The sequence below is a fragment of the Scleropages formosus genome, chromosome 4 (assembly GCF_900964775.1).
Source record: "Scleropages formosus chromosome 4, fSclFor1.1, whole genome shotgun sequence".
NCBI lineage: Eukaryota > Metazoa > Chordata > Actinopteri > Osteoglossiformes > Osteoglossidae > Scleropages > Scleropages formosus.
In genome coordinates, this window is record NC_041809.1 from 29,844,856 (window position 1) to 29,862,540 (window position 17,685).

At 42.9% G+C, this 17,685-nt stretch overlaps 1 protein-coding gene across 2 annotated transcripts; it reads right to left on the reverse strand.

Annotated features, from left to right (window-relative positions):
* Positions 1 to 236: 236 nt before the first annotated feature.
* On the reverse strand, positions 237 to 17,433 carry LOC108934236 (SLAIN motif-containing protein-like). 2 transcript variants are annotated; one of them, XM_018751800.2, is made up of 10 exons: positions 17,402 to 17,433; positions 14,681 to 14,961; positions 14,340 to 14,587; positions 9,230 to 9,369; positions 7,351 to 7,494; positions 6,074 to 6,214; positions 4,911 to 5,231; positions 4,338 to 4,478; positions 2,429 to 2,693; positions 237 to 895 (listed from the first exon to the last, which is right to left on the reverse strand). In XM_018751800.2, the coding sequence occupies exons 2-10, from the start codon at positions 14,948 to 14,950 to the stop codon at positions 829 to 831; spliced, it is 1,737 nt and encodes a 578-aa protein (XP_018607316.2). In that variant the 5' UTR covers positions 14,951 to 14,961; positions 17,402 to 17,433; the 3' UTR covers positions 237 to 828. The 2 variants fall into 2 exon arrangements, with proteins under 2 accessions (XP_018607316.2, XP_018607315.2); XM_018751799.2 differs by having other exon boundaries at positions 14,340 to 14,961.
* Between the last annotated feature and the right edge of the window lie 252 nt (positions 17,434 to 17,685).

Below are 17,685 nucleotides of genomic sequence, written 5' to 3' on the forward strand. Positions count from 1 at the left end.
TGGTTGCACTTAACACCCAGTATTCAGTAGTTTTGGATACAGTAGATGTTGTTTAAGCAAACAAGTTTTAATCGAGTCCTTTTAAGTTTGGTGAAAAAATGCACCACGCTAATAAAACATAATATAATGAACATTTAATAGAATTTTGTGATCCCAATTGTAACGTAGCAGTTATTTCCACTAACTGTAAGCTACAGCGTAAAACATATGTATCCAAATTAATATCAGCTTTGCAAGATAGCACATCCGAGTACAAAACTTTAGTGCATAGTTCTTTAAGTACGCTTATTGCTTAATATCTTAATCCATGATCAAGTCAGGCATCCACGACAAAAGACCAAAACTAATATTGTGTTATTGTTCCCAATTTCCTACATGGTGCTGCAGCTAAACTTTGCTCTTGAAAGATGAGGAGGGTTATTTTTGAGTTGCATACAGTATGCAAATGAAGGGAAAGCACAATAACCAAACTAGTGATGACACGATACCCATTACGGAGGAAACAAAGTAATGTTTATCTTTAAAATTACTGTCCACACTAATCCAGTGTCTTGACAGAATACATATAAACACACCTACCATCACAATTAAAATAAAGACAGAGGTCCATCTGTGAAGTGTCTGCCTTATTATGATACATGGTGTGCAGCATCTTCCTGAGCCCTGGGCAGTGTTCGTGCAATTTAGGTTCTGTCAAAGTGCAGGCTGTCCTTGGCCGGTTGCAGTGCAGTCAGCATCCCAGTTTGCTGGGCAGATACTGTCACAAGGCTGTTTGTTGGTGGTGATATGCTGAGTATTGGGGATTCAGGGGTCAAGGAATACGGAGCTTCAGTAACATCCTTCCTTCCATGACTCATCAGCAAAAGGGCTGCATGGTTTTGTTAACCCCAGTGACCTGGCAATATAAAAGAAAACAGGGAAAGTTGGCAGAATTTTATTTGCAGCCTTGTTTAAAAAGCTATGAAGTTGCAGTTATAGGAACTGATTTCATTATAACTTAAATTCAGTAATCACTAAAAATGACTGCAGACCCCACGTGTTTGTGCTGAGAAAGAAGACACAACAAACTGCATTCTGTACCATCATTTTTTCTACACCTTGTTAGAAAAGTCCTAAAAGTCTTTAAAAAACCACGCATCATTACGTATAGATACACAATACTTTCCTCTCAACATTCCTTACATCCAAAAGTACTTTGAGGTGTTTTCCAGACATTTAATGTAGGATAAATAAATTAAACTGCATTTCCATCATGGCCTTGAAGGTGTAAATGGATAGACATTTCCAACTTTGCACATTTTTCAAAGTGAATATGGTAGTCATTAAAATTTATTGATTCTTTTTTGGGTAATCGATAAATTGAATAAGTTTATGTTGCTATAAATACAACATAAGAGTAAGCTGTATGAATAATGCGGCTAATAATGAGGCCAGATTTATGTTAGCCTTGTTCAAAATAAATCTAACTTTGACATCAACCATCAAAGTAAAGTTGATGGTGACCAGAATATAGGCGTGTCTTGCAATGATGCATGAGGATCACGCAATGCAGCAGAGCAGCTGATAGCGCAGGGGTAGCTCTGCTGACTTTGGATCTGAAGGTTGCTGGTTTAAATCTCCCCTACTGCTGCAGTATCTGTGAGTAAGGTACTTACACCAAGTTACTTAGATGTATAAATGGGTTAACAGTTGTAGGTACCTTAACACTGTAAGTTACTTTGGAGAAAAATGTCAGCTAGATGAATAAATGTAATAATGAGAAGAAGTTCCTGAAAACTTGTAGATGCACAGTGTTGATGTTGACCACTCTAGAGAGGGTTAGAAAGATATGATTAAGGCTCTGGGGCTCTACTGACTCACAGTGAGAGCCAAATGAAGTAAGTCTGGGACAACAGTGACTTTCCCATAAAGTGGCTGTTCTGTTAAAATCTCAACTAGAGCAAGATGTGAAATTGCCCAGAAAATAACATGGAAACATATAACAAAATCCACCTCTACTAAGGTTAGCATAGCTCCACTGTAAAAAAAAAAAAAAAAAAAAAAAAAAAAAAGTCACTGGACAAAAATTGGATCCATAATAGAGAACCAAGGCAGGATCTTATTACTGAGATCAAGGAAGCAATAAGAGGCACTAAATACTTCTTTGTTCAGGTTCCCTTTCTACATTTTGGTTGAAGATCCGCTAACATTCACTGTGGAAAACATTTGACTAATGCTGAAAATTGTCACCTGTAAGACCTTCGGCTTGTGGCTCAGTGATTACAAAATAAAATACTGCTGAAGAATTCAAACAGAACACAGTAATATATGGTACTCTTTGCAGGCCTTTCAACACATTACTTTTATGCCACTGAACAAACTCAAATTCTGTATAAAGTGTTAAAAGTACAAATAATGTTGTCACATGGTTCTGTGTTTAGTGCTTTACCTCCTGACTGGCTGGACCCGTCTGGCACGGTGAAATGATCCTGCCCCCACCTGGGAGGAGTGAAGATGCTCCAGAGTTGATTTGCCCTCTGCTGCCGTAGCCCTGTCTGTAGAGAAAGCCCTGCTGCGAGAATGGCCCAGAGGCTGGACCCTCTGCATGTTAACAGAGGAGGCCCCAGTTGAAGTGGAGGGTCTCCTATGAGGCTGAAGCACGCCTGACATGGACCTCATCACAGGGGCATGAAGCGAGAGGAGCGACTGGCTGCCTGGAGAAATTAGATGCTTTTACTGAGGACAACAGTGGAAGAAAGACAGAATCAACACCAAATTGAACTGAATGGGGATTGAGAATGCAGAAAATTGCACTTAAAATGCTCAGGGCATTCTATAACACATTGGTTTGCTCTATATACGAATGTTTACTTGATTTTCTCAAAATAAATTACTGAAGACAAGTGGATCAAGTTATTAAAACTGAGAAGCTGAGATATTTTACTCCTAGAGAGCAAAAAAAAAAAAAAAGATTACATGATGGTAAATCAAAAATAAATCAGAGAAAGACAGATTTATCTCATAAATAGAATCTGAAATATTATTTGAAGTGATTTTTAGGTATGTTTGGACTATGGACAGTGACTTTTTCTATCTATGTCTCAGATGAGATTTTCTTGAATGTATGCCAAATGAGAACTTCCTAATCCTTCACTAATCACTGTCTGGCTTTGTAAAGCACTCTTTAAATGTACAATATACCATACTGATGAAAGATCAATATCCAGGTTCTCTTTGGTGAAGAAAAACCAGGAACCAATGGAGTGATGAATGACACCCAATACATCAAGAGAAAAATGTCTGACACAAGGAACTTCATCTTGTTTGCAGTCTTATTATCTAGGGGAAGATCAAATTTGGGCAGAACATTTACCCTTCCCTTTCATTGTATGCGAAACTGAAGTTAGCAGGAAGAAAATAGGTCTGACTGTGCCCGATATAGACAGCTAGACTGATATGTTATTAGGTTTTTTGTGATGTAATCTAAAACGAATGCTTTGGCTTTTTTCATTGTTCAAGAATAGCAGTAAACCATGAACTGCAAACTTACCTAGAATATCTCTTAGACTTTTGAGCTGGCGTGGGGTAATTGTAAATTCAATATAAGCTACTACCTTTCGTGTACCGTTGAGCAAGAAGACAAGATGGGACTCATCCGTTATTCAACTTTGTTATTTTTGCTTTTGAAAAAAAAAAAAAAAAAAAAAAAAAAAACTCGAGTTATACAGTGTAAACACTGCAATCCTGCCATGTTTGATGAATGCTGGGGAAAACACTCTATTTACCGGTAAGGATGGTGACCTAAAATTTTGGTTTATTTTTAATGTTCAGATAAAAGGCAACAGTGCATTTTATCCATATCAACCGGCTTCTCTCTCCTGCTTTCTCCTTGTTCCTTCTGCTAGTCTTTAGAGGTGTGGAAGCTCAAAGAGAATAATTTATAGCGTATTTCATCATACCATGCGCAACTGCTTTGAAACGGTCAACATTAGACGGTTGTCATCATGTTCTTACATTCATACAACAAGCATTACAGGTCAGTGCTCTATAATTGTATTCAATCTCTTATTTTTATGATGAAAATGTCAAAAACACACTGGTGGGTTAAGAGAGGAGTGGCTACAGTGGGCGAGGCTGGACCAGTAAGGTACAAACCAGTTACGAAAGACACTGCGGTGGAGGTGTGTATGGCAGTAGGCACGGAGACACCAAGACAGCAGTAAAACAGGAATACATTCAGGTGGAGGTATGTAAAGCTACAGGAACACTATGGTGGGGTTTGGACCTACGGTGTTAGAGAGCATAAATATATAACTTTATGTATGTTGGTAGGGCGTCAGGTGTTGTGGGGTACAGACCTATAGTGGAGCAGGGCAAGTTGGACATAAGGCTGGAAGGACCTTGCATGTTGGTCTCCATGCTGCGACTGCTTCTCAGAGCCTCCAGGGTGCGTAGGCTGGTGCGGGGGGCCAGGTCGGGCATGCTGCGTCTCAGTTTCTCTGGAACCACACAAGCGACACTGTCAGCCTAGGTCATATTCTTATTTGAGCACTTTACACCTGGGTTTCAGCTATTTACTGGCAGTTTTTTTTTTTTTTCCCCCCAAATTTTGAGATAATGTCATCTTCTGAGCGTCCTCATATGGGATGTCAGTGCATCATTTAGGCCGGTCATGGCACTTTCTCACGTTTTTAAGGAGAGGAGGACTCGATGGTTCTCCTTGTTTGAGCAACCAGCGTGCAGTGCATCAACTAATTAGAATAACTGGAAAATTTCAACAAATTTCTTAGAATAACTTTACATATTGCTTCCTTATGCCTTTGTGTTTGGGCTGAGATTTTAATTATTCCATACAGTATCGTTTCCAGTTAACAGCTGAAAGGGTAGATGGAGTGGAATACGATTTGTGTCAAGCGTGGTCCTTTGCATACCTTCCCTCTTCGCAAACTTCAGCAGCTCCGGACTTGGTCCTTGCACAGAGCGACGGGCGATGCGGGACATACGACCACCAAACCGGCGGTAGTCTGCCAAGGAGCTGGGGGACTGGCGATGTGGCGAATCACCCTTGGACGATGAGTAGCCATATAGACGGCGAGGCAGCGAGTGGCAGTCTTTGTCCTCATCCTCCGCTTCCAGGCCGCAGGCATCAAACTCCTGGTCGCTGTAGGTTCCACGGCGTAGGGACTGCAGGGAGGCAGTGGAGCTGCGGCGCGACGCGGATGCAGAACTGGAGGCATAGTCCTGCCGAAGGCCTGCACGCATAAGGCCAGTGCTATAGCAGGAGACCTCTACAACTGAAAACTACATGAGAGTTGCGTTTCTACACTGAAACAGCCACAGGCTGTGTGCACTGCATCAACAGGGTGTGTCTTGAGTTGAACCCTTTCTTGGAAAATGGTAAATATTTCCATAAACCGTTATTTACATTTGCATTACATTTATTTACTTAGCAGATGCTTTTCTCCAAAGTGACTTCCAATGAACTCTATGTAGTGTTACCAGCCCACACACCTTATTCGCCGCGGTGACTTACACTGCTAGAGACACTACTTACACTGGGTCACTCATCCATACATCAGTAGAACACACTCTGTCACTTACACACTATGGTTGGAACAGTATGTCTTCTGACTGTAGGAGGAAATCAGAGCACCCGAAGGAAACCCATGCAGACACAGGGAGAACATGCAAACTCACTCTTGTAGTGGTTTTTCATGGTACAGGACCCCCTTTCGTGACGGATGAGTGTATATCCCTCAGCTTTAGCATTGTGATCACATAAATGCCTTCATTGTGTAACCAGTTCCGTTCAATAATTACATCCATGTACACTGACCTTTGTCTCAGCAGGCTTCAAGCAGGATGAACCAAGGATTCAAATAAAACTCCCCAATGAAAATAGGCTCTCCGGTGTTTTGATGGTATCGCCATCCAAAAAGTCTCATGCTTCAGCGACCCTCAGGTGTGGCGTTCAACGAATGTCAAGCCACACAGCTACAATGTCACTACTGACCGATACCTTCCAGTTTTCTTTAGGATTTTGTGCAGTGACTTCACGGCACCTTCGTGGGATAACAGGTGACTTTGTACTTACTCTCCTCCTGAAGTCGTGCCATTATTTGCACATCGGTAAGGTCCTGCAGCTTGTACCCCAAAGAGATTGAGTCATCTGAGGTGCTCAGCTCACTGTCTATGGAGGACTGTGAACTCAGGGCAGAGCGTACACCCAAGTAACCTGCAATCACACATACAAAACAACATTTCCAGCTTCTCAAGGCCCTGACAACTTAGCTCTGGGTTTTTATTTTAGAAGCAGATTTTTACTGAAAGGCTGTTTGAATATCCTTGAAGGAAATCCTCGAAGCTCACAGAAAGGCAGAAACAGAACGGCTCCTGGGCCGTTCAATTCTGGAACATTTTCAGACACTCAACGAGGCATGTGATCACTGTGAGTTGACAGGTCATTCTTTGTTAGTCATTCTTAGTCAATGCAGGAAAACGTCAATTGAGTCAAAGCAGAATATTAGGTTATTTTTGATAATACCTGTCTACAGGGCAGAGGGGGTGCGGCGGCACAGCTGATTTGGCCTGTGCCTGCTCTCTGGTGTGTCTGGGGTTCGAGTCCCGCTTGGGGTGCCTTGCGATGGACTGGTGTCCCGTCCTGGGTGTGTCCCTTCCCTCTCTGGCCTTATGCCCTGTGTTGCCGGGTTAAACTCTGGCTCGCCGTGACCCCAGATGGGACAAGTGGTTTCAGTCAATGTGTATGTGTGTCTATAGGGCAGGGGGCATGGTCTGCACTCTGGTCGGTTTGGGGTTCGAGTTCTATTTGGGGTGATTTGCGAAAGATTGGTGTCCTGTCCTTGGTGTATCCCCTCCCTGTGCTGCCAGGTTTGGCTCCAGTGTGCCGCGACCGTGCTTGTGACAAGTGGTTTTGGACTGTGTGTGTGTGTGTGTGTGTTTATAGGGCAGGTTACTGAGAGCCTCAGAAACAGCTTGCAGATGTGAAAGCAGACAGACAAAGAGCTTCTGCTCTCTCTCAAAAACACTAATATTCAAGAAGGGTCTCAAAACACATCTCTTTCAGACATACTTCTCTCCTGATCTCCTAACTGCTCTATTCAATCTGGCATTACATAATGTCATGGTCACCCTTGTATCTACTTTCCCTTCTATAGGCAACCATTCAAGCAATATGCACAGGCAAAACAGTGGTATGCAATAAGCACAATGTACAGTACTTTGAGGATGGAGGATGGATGATGTTTCACCTGCTGTGAAAAGCACTTTTGTTTACTCTGACTGGTATGTTCCTTCCTGCTCTGGTATACGAATAAACGTAAATGTAATGTAAATGTTACTGCCGGGCCATACCTGGGCTGCTACTGGTTAGTACTGTTTTGCTGGTTGGTTTCTGGTAACTAGGAGAGAGCGACACTGCGGTTGATGAGCTTGGCTCTGGGGTAACTCCATGGAAGCTTTGAGAGGACATGCCATAGGTATTTCTCCATCGGTTGGCTGAAGAAAACAACAGGGAAGACCAACAGCCTCAGGCATCCAACGTTATAAATGAATAGTTCACTTACAGAACTGTCAGCTATAGCTCTCATGCCTGTTTTCATTTTAATTCTCAGTTGCTTTTTTAAAGTAATTATTTGCACAGTAAATCTCCTTGCCCGTGTTTTAGACATACACCGAATGCAAAATAACACTGTACCGAAGTACCATCGCCGGGACATAAGAGTTATTGTTTCTGACATACAAAGTGTAAAACAGGGAAACTCAGCACACACAGTTATTTAACCTAAACATTTCAGTCCAACTGTTACTAGGAATTATCATCAGGGATGCTAGAACGAGGCAGTCCCAACTGCCAGATGAGGTCATCTGAACAATAGGCTTGACTAGCTGCATCACTGCACTTAGGGATTTGGGAGAATCTAAGCAGACTTCAGGATGAATAATGCATTTGTGGGACTAACTTGAGCAGGCAGCTTTTTGACATAGTGAAGCTGCTGGAAACGTATCTGGGGCAGCGCTGTCCACACAGCACTTTTTCCGGAAGCAAAGAGCACCTGCCAATTCCAGCAGTAAATAAATGACTGCAGTGTTTTTACTGATTGGGGAGAGAATAGGATGAGTTTTTCACTGTGTGCAATTGAATTACTCAAACAAAAGCTCTACAGCAGTGTATTATTAGAATAATTTCTATTATTTTCTAGTGCTGCCACCTCACAGCACTTGGTTGGTGCGAGATGACATGAGTTCGATCCCCACGCAGTCTGTGTGCAAGCTGCATACTCCCCCTGTGGGTTTCCTCCTACAGTCCAAAGACATGAAGTTCAGGTGAACTGTTGACACTAAATGGGCTTTGGTGTGTGAATGACTACAGTCTAGGTGAGTGACTATAGTCCATCCAGGGTGGATCCCCCCAGTGCTTCTAGGATAGGCTTTGATTCACCAAGACCCTGCTTGGGACAAGACGTTATTGACTTTGGATTGATTTTCATTATTTTCTGCCTTTGTCTCTCTACACGTTGGAAAAATTCTTCTGGCCCAGTTTTTTGGAGGTGAAATAAAAATTCTATAAATCTGACAGCTAATATATTAAAGAAGTGACTGTCTGAGTGAGGACCACAGCCTAATCAAAATGTTATGCCAAGCATGGTTGATTTCGAATTTTCGTATTTTCCCCCACAGCTGTAACAACTCTCGACGAGAAGAACATAAGACAACAAGAAGAACATAAGACTTAAGGTGCGACAAGCAAACCGCTAATAATCCATACTAATGAACGTGTCATTTCAAACTCAAAGAAATACAATATGTAATAGTTCTCCCTCCAACATCCAGTCTACAGCTTGACTTTAACCAAAAACCTTTGCCTTTTCTCTTTATTTTTTCTCTTTATCTTTAAGTGCTCATGACTTTTAAAGTCAAAAATTTGCTACAGTATTTTAAAGGCATGTGAGAACTCAGTGTCCTCAAACCCACTGCGTTTTTTTTTTCATTTCCTCAGGGAGTAGTCATTCCCAATGACTTCATAAGACAACTAATGCAGTTTGCTGTCCAGAATTTGAACCCTTGACCCTTCTTGTCGCTCATCAAGAGTCACTGCTCTCATCTCTTCTGCCATCCTGCACTCGGACACGGCAAGAATGAATCTGCAGTGGCTTTTGGCCCAGTTCAGAAGGACGCTCCTGTGCTGGAATGAGGTGGATGCGGTGGGGGCTACAGGACCACCTTGGCATACCCTGGTCTAGGCGGTTGAGGAGCGTGCGACAGGCAGCCTCGGTTTCCGGGCTGGGATGATCCAGCACTTGGCGACACCATTTCAGAGGAGACTCTGGACCTTCATCAGCTGCCACTCGTTTCTTTGGAGACACGTACAGCCTGTGGGCAAACGAGGAGGAGAGAGCCGTTCAGTAGCCAGGCTATCGCAACTTCCGAGTCTAGCGTCATCAACTTCGGTCTTGAGAGCTGCAGTCCTCCTGCAAAAGTGTTTTGAAACGATGAAAATAATGAACCCTCCTTGTTTTTTCAGTTACTTCAGGTTTTTCTTTTTTTACCTCCTTTCACAACTAATGTGCCACTTTTAGAAGTTTCAAACAACATTTTCATTAGAAAATACTTTATAACTATAAAAAAAATTAAGGTGGCATACTATTCAAACATCTAACGGCTACTTCAGGTAAGGAAGCTGAAGAAGGGCAAAAATCAGCACCACATAAAAATTTTTCTCTCTCCAGTTCATAAGTTACTCTGTGATAAGCCATCATAATATATTAATATCCAAAGATGACCTGTAGATGATGTGCAGGCCAAAGGTTTCTTCACTGGAACTCCCCAAGCCAATGTCTACGACCGAATTACAGGCAGTCCCCAGATTACGAACGAGTTCCGTTCCTCAGTCTGTCTTTAAGTCGGATTTTGACGTAAGTAGGAACAGTTAGGTATGGTGGGTATCTAATGTCAGTTTGTCAAATGTTTGTCTTAGTATCTCGTATACCTTTCTATGCATAAAAAAAAATATTAAAGAAACACTTCCGGACACACTAAAACATGTTTAACATAACCTACAATAATAATAATAATAATAATAAATTTAACTACCATATTTATAATAGAGAGAAGGATAGAAAGAGATAATAATAAATGTTACTACTGTCATGATGAACAGAGGACACGGATGAGGCTGGACCCAAGCGCAGGATCGTTTACTCAGAATCAAAGGACTAGACGTGTTCTCGTGGTCGGGGACAGGCGAATGGTCGGTCGATCGGCGAACTGAAACGAGGCGAGGATCCGAAGTCGTGGTTGAGGGACAAGGCAGGCGGTCGTTATCAAAGAGACGTGGAACGGGACTGGGGAAGGATGAGGGACAGGACTTGGAAGAGCAAAGCGAGGGAGGTTTGAGAACGCGGAGGGGGGGGTTTGTGTCTGGAATGAGATTCCACAACTGGGAAGGAGTTGAGAAGTGTTTTATAATTCGGAAGCTGGGGACTGCGTGTATCTCCAGAACTGCGATGATCATCTTTTTCTTCACTTCTCCCAACTTTAATGCTCGCTTTTCCAATGTTCGTTGGCATGTCACCTTTTTCCAGTCGCCTTATTATTTCCACTTTAGTTTCACTCGTGATCGTTTTCCCTTTCTTTGATCCATCACCCTCACTTAGGCCACATTTATGCTTTGGTGCCATGGTTAGAAGGGTAAAAACAAAAAAAATTAAAGCCAAATACAGTAACACACGAGACACTCTTAACAGCAAGGTGGTCCGACTGAAAAGAAGGAAAACTGTCCTACCGCGGGCCCACGAGCCCACAAGCCGCCGTAGACGTGCAATGTTCGGATGCACGGGTCGCAAAGTAGCGCCCGTTCATTATTACGAATCATTGTAAGTAACTCGAAATTTGAATATAATAGGCTTAATTATGAAGTTTTTATTTGATTGTTCCTTAAGGGTGACAAAAAAATTTACTTCCGTTCAGTATGGGGGTGGTTTGTAACTACGAGCTGAAGGTAAGTCGGACGTTCGTAACCTGGGGACTGCGATGATCACCTATTCCTTCACTTCTCCCAACAACAAGAAATGAAAATCACCTTCCAGAGCCTGGTTTCCCACATGGTGCCAGAGTACAGCAGTAACAAATTATATCAATATATAAATAATAAAATTATAGCGTTCTCATTGAGTAACAAAATCTCCTTGTGGAAAAGCTGTGAGCATTTGTGAAATACAGGTTTATATCTGATATCCTATTAATCATTTTGGGACATTGTGGGGCTAAAGATACATTTTGAAAGTAACCTGATAAAAAATGGTCGTTTCACATTGTGCCGTGTCAAAGATTAACACCTCCTTTCACTCCAGCCCACCAGAGTGATCCAGGAAAGCACAAGACCCACTTGAACATACAGTAGGTACCACTTTGTCTTCTAATTACTGCATATTAAAAATTCTAATTTATTTTTGACATTTCTGTGCAATATTGTGCTTTGAACTCTGTAATAAAATGTTGGATGGGAAGCTCATAACTCATAAAGATCCAGCATGGGGGAGAACATGCCCATAGGACTGCAAGTTTCACATTAATTTTTTTGGATAGCTAAACCTCCCCAAGGGGTGGTGGCGCAGTGGGTTGGACCTGGTCCTGCTCTCTGGTGGGTCTGGGGTTTGAGTCCTGCTTGGGGTGCTTTGTGATGGACTGGTGTCCTGTCCTGGGTGTGTCCCCTCCCCCTCCAGCCTTATGCCCTGTGTTGCTGGGTTGGGCTCCAGCTCCTCGTAACCCTCTATGGGACAAGCAGTTCAGATGATGTGTATGCAAATGTCCCCAAACCCCCAAGTGAGGGTCCTGATGGAGGGAGGTTTAAAAATCCCGTGGTCTTGACAACAGGGGATAAGTACTTCACTGGGTGTAGTTGGCCCACGCCAGGCTTCACAGCTCCAAAGACGTCAGGTGGTCAGCAGTGCTAATAAATGTAAAAAACAGCATTGCGAGAAACTTGGGTTATATTATAGTGAATGTGATTTTTTTTAAAGTGTCAATCAAACAATTAACAATAAAATATGTACATTAAATAATGCAGTAAATGCTGTAAGTTCAGTCCATACTATATGTTGTCTTTTTAATACTCAAGAGTATTTCAAAAGGATTTTCCTGCACTGGGTATGTAGGATAATTTTACACTGGAAAACCTCTGCGCTCAGCACAATAAGGATATTTGCTCATGCGAACCAGTGATCAATAACACTGACTGCACATTTCCATTTTGTACCCAAGAGCACAGAGCAGCATCTGTTCTCAGCAAAGCCATGACAAACCGCATACGACCGCAGCAAGACCACCTGAGGCACATTGGTATGAAAATGTATTTGCAATGCTCTCCCCATGGCCAGGTATGAAGGAACAGCACATCATTAGCTGCAACACCACACCAGAGGTTCACTGAAGCACATGAGACTTTTTAGATGGTGATACACAGCCCTGTAGGTGTAACGGACTGCAGGTTCCACTACAACCACAGTTATTTTACCCACACGGGGGAGCATAGGAAAAGCTATTTGAAAATGGATTTTTTTGCACGGGGGGGCTCGAACCCAGGTCCCTACTGTAGGGTCCACACCAATTTACCGATGTACTGTTGGTTAGGCGTTTGGCAACGGCAACACTGCCAGTACATTGCAGAGCGGACACTTTTGGAGCAGCACCGAGGAGAAATCTAGGTGAGATAGACCACTTGATCAGAGAACCAGTAGAACATGATGTATCACTGTGCCCTGAATTGATTTACATGCCAAAGGTAAAATGTTTTCAATGCACAATGTTAACTATAAAGGTGGATCACTCCCCAAGCAAACAAGCATTAGAGTACTTTACTGCAGATATACAGTACTGTGCAAAAGTATTAAGCACTTAGATGTTTCACAAAAATACTTGTTTTAGATGGTTATTTAATGTCTTCTGCATTAGTGTCAATGGGAAAGAGCATATTTTAGATTTCCAAGCATTCCTTTTGCAAAAAGTTACAGTATTACAGTAAGGTTTTGTATGTCGTTAATGAAAGTACACACACTGTCTGAGACCTCTCATCCCAAGCGGGGTCATGGCGAACCGGAGCCTAATCCAGCAATACAGGGCACAAGGCTGGAGGAGGGGGACACACCCAGGATGGGGCGCCAGTCCATCGCAAGGCACCCCAAGCAGGATTCGACCCCCAAACCCGCCAGAGAGCAGGACCTGGCCAAACCCGCCGCGACCCCCCTCGGGACAAGCGGCTGTTGACGATGGATGGTTACCAAGCTTTTTAGGAAGTTTATTAGTTAAGAGCATTATTTTTGCAAGCATTCTCACTTTCCAGCTTTTTTCCCCCAACCAAGCGCCTAAAACTTTTGCACAGTACTGTAGAGGACACAGAGTTACTACAGGCAATGCTATCCACCCGCATAAATGTTGCAGGTAGAGGCACAAACAGCCTGGCCTAGATAAAAACAGACTTTTATGGAAGTAAAAGCATGAGCATTCACTGAAATATTTAGAGGAATTTATAAAGGGACAGGTTTCTCTTATACATAAAGACCACTAGGTTTCACCAAGCACTGTACTGAAGAAATTAGAAACATATTTCTGAAAATGGTTTGACGCTTCAGCTTTATCCCGGTGGCTGTTTGAACAATTTCTAGCACTCCAGAGACAACATGTTACTTTCATTGCTGTTTACTTCAGCTGCATTCAGCTGGGCTGCAACATTCATGTGAGACTGCAGTCAACAACCAAAATATTCCTACAAACTCCTACAGTCTCCTCATACAGGGGTCACATATTGTTAAATGTAGTAAAGGCATCACCTGAAAGGCTGAGGCTTACAAACCCAATATTAATATTAATATTAATGTTATATTGTACCCTGATGCACAGGAGAGTTGCACAGTCACTGGCACCTGGACCCCCACATATTTTTTTTGGGGACTTTTTTGTTTTCCTCTCCTCCACCGCAACTTGTCTTACTCGGTTTCTGTTTGCATACCGCGATCTCTGTTTTTTGGATACTTTTTTCGCTTTGTGTCACCTGCGCTACATCGTTTTGTTGTCTGTATCACACTGTTAAGAAGAACACCTTATTAAAAATAAACCAAACTGTATACTATGTAAAAATACACAGCATATTTAAATTCCGTAGGGTGTTCTTGGGATTCAACAGGTATGATGGTCTGTCTGTCTCACATACCTGGACCTCACAGTACTATTAGCAAGCTTTTCAATGAATGATCACAAACAAAGCAACAAGGTCACAATAGGTACTGGCACAGATTTGGCACAATTGCAGAAAGATGATCTTTTAAAATCAACTTGTTTGCACCTACCAGCTGTCCTCACCCTCCATCTGATCACACTGTTCCAGGTCCAGGACCTCCACGGCATCCAAGGCTGACTGGTCCACCTCTCCGCTGTGCGTTTCTGACCCTGGGCTGTTCGGAGGAAGGCTTCTCTGGTTTGAGCTACAGAAGTGCTCCGAGTCCTTACCGCACATGAAGTTCAGATAGTGACCACGATGCCTGGCCAACCAAAACTCCTCGTTTGTCCCTGTCTCCTGCTCATTCTCCACGATCTCCTGGAAATGAGACCCATCCTCACTGCTGCTGCTGCTTTCAGGAGAAGGTTTCGGGTCACTGCCGATAAGGTTCACGTTGCGGTCTGGTCTTACTGTTGTATTTGTCACCCCTTTGGAGAGGGCCGTTTTGCTGATGTTGACAGCTGTAGCAATGTTGCTGTTAGCCTCCTCAAACAAAGCCTGGCTCCCCTGGTTCTGGACCTCAAGCCTCCGCACCAGTTCCTGAAGCTTGTGGACCTCTTCAAGTTCTGTCTCGTTTGCATCCGGTTCCACCTGACAAGCTGCACCAGGGCTGTCCAACGCGGTCCCCGTGCCATCGTTGTCCACGGACTGGACAAAGGCTCCACTCCCTGGAACCACCATCTTCACACTAACTGAAAGAGACAGAGATTGGCTGTGGGCTACTAACCAAAAGAAAAAAAAAAAAACCAGAACAAACATTCACAAAGAGCATCCACAGTGATATAATTACCTTTTCATAGTACAGACAACATCTAATTTACACATTTTACCATGAAATGCATATTAGATCTCTATATGAGAAGCAGAGAAAACATCAGTTTGTCTTACCCAGTGTTGGAAAAAAATGAGGATTGTTGACAAATACCTTATACACACACACACACACACACACACACACACACACACACACACACACACACAGAGTCTGAAACTGCTTGCCCTGAGCGGGGTCACAGCAAGCTGGAGCCTAGTCCGGCAGCACAGGGCGCAAGGCCGGAGGGGGAGGGGACACACCTAGGACGGGACGCCAGTCCATCGCAAAGCACCCCAAGCAGGACTTGAACCCCAGACCCACCGGAGAGCAGGACCCGGCCAAACCCACTGCACCACCGTACCCCCCACATACCTATATCTACATAAAATTAAAGTATTTTAAGAAAATACAGTATTTTGATATAGTCAGGAAAAAAGTTATATTTCATTTATTGACATGGTAGGAGGTCTGTTGCAGGACAAATTGTGTTAATTATCAAAATGGCTTCGGGCAGTGTAGTAGTCTGGGGGGGTTGTCTTGCACAAACAACAAAAGGAGCATCAACAGATTGTACGTTTGGTCAGCTGACCTGGTTAAGTGGCTCACACTGGGGTCTTAGGGGGGATTCACAAGGATTCTGTCTGCAAACAAGCTGGTGTAGAACAACCTCAGCTTTTTGAATAATGAAACTCTAGTTATAACAGCTGATACAAATGACAATGGTAGCATGGTGAAAACAGGACAAATTCTGTAAATGATTAACGGGGGGGGGGTCATGGTAATGAAGGCCTGAATTGCTCCTGTAAGAATACCCTGCTGTATAAACTGATAAATCACTGTAAGATTGCTTATGTAGCACTAGAATAATTCACCTGTTTGCTTTTCTATGTGATGTTGTTGCAAGATATCAGTAATTAGAGCTCAGCAGCATCACACAGTGGCCATTCATGGAACTTACTGACTGTGCCATATAGTTCCTTATCTAACATTACTGGCTTAATAACTTAATAAATTAATTATTTGTGTCTCTTACCATTGACAAATTTCTTCCTTCCAGAAATAAGAACAGTTTGCCATTGAAACTATTTAACCTACATACCAAATCAGTCACAGTGAAGCACCTAGAAAACATGTTTCAAACAGCAGTTTTAAGTGGACTGCACTCAGAAGGCCAATATTTTAAGGAATGGCTTTTAAATATTTGACCCTATTAAAAAAAAAAAAAAAAAAACATGCAGTACATACTGACAATGAAAGTGAACATTAAGTATCAATGAAGCGCGCGCACGCACAGACAGACACACACACACACACACACTCTGAAACTGCTTGTCCCAAGCAGGGTTGCGGTGAACCATAGCCTAACCCGGCAAAACAGGGTGCAAGGCTGGAGGGGGAGGGGACACACCCAGGATGGGACGCCAGTCCATTGCAAGGCACCCCAAGCAGGACTTGAACCCCAGATCTGCCAAACCTGTTGCTCCCCCCTCCAATGAAATACAATGAATTAATTAACTGAAACATTTATCCTGTAACCTGTACATATGTATATACTGTGTTTGTGTGTATATATAGATATATATATATATTAAATACGATAGAAGGTATAGGTTACAGGATAAACGTTTAATTTAATAGAAAGAAAACAGCAGAAATCTCTCCAATGCTAAGATCTGAGGTGGTGATGTTCCATATTTTCTGTGCAGCTGAAACATGAAATTCTGATGCCTTGTAAAACATACCGTGCCTCTCATACCAGGCAATGTACAAAAAGTGGAATTTAAAAATTTTTTTAAGTTACAAAACTTATTATTCAACCGCACTCTCCCCTAACTTATTATAATTATCATTAAGGGTGTTACTGACTTATTTTCCACGCCCTTACATTTAGTTCTAAAGAAACAAAACACTATTTATAATCAGAAACCAAAGATGAACTTATATTATGCAGTTTTATTTAACTAATATCCCCAGGGAACTTTCGCCAACTATATAGTTGCGAGAAAAGACTGATAACTTGAAATCAACAAGAAACATTCGCGTTTGCGAATAATTCATCTTTCCTACAATTATGCGGGGGCTGAAGCGGAGAGTAAATAACGGAATTATAGCTGAAATATAATATTCAAGCAGTTTCGCAGAGCCGCGCTTCGCGGCACAGCGCCGGAGTTCATGATGATGTGGAGCAGAAGAAATAAGTGCGCGGAACAGATACCGGACCGGTTTTCCAGCGCTGCCGCGTCAGTGAAATATCGCACAAATATATGTGTGTGTGTGTGTGTGTGTGTGTCACCCGAGTGAGCGCAAATGTAACTTACCTTCAAATCTCGCGTGTTTCGAAAAACTAAAACCGGCTGTGTGAAAATTGGGGGGGGGGGGGGAGATGCTGAGATGACAGAAAGCCTTTTTCAGGCACTGGCGATGGTGTGTATTTTATCGCCTGGTGGATCTGAAGCGGAATGATTGAATGGATGAAGAGCGCCGCACCACTCGCGGGATGCGCTGCGGCTCCGGCTGCGACCCCGTCCGTCCGGAACCTCTGTCTGTCCGCGCTCTGTCTGTCCGTCCCGGCGACCCGTCCGTCCCCTCTCTCCGGTTTTGC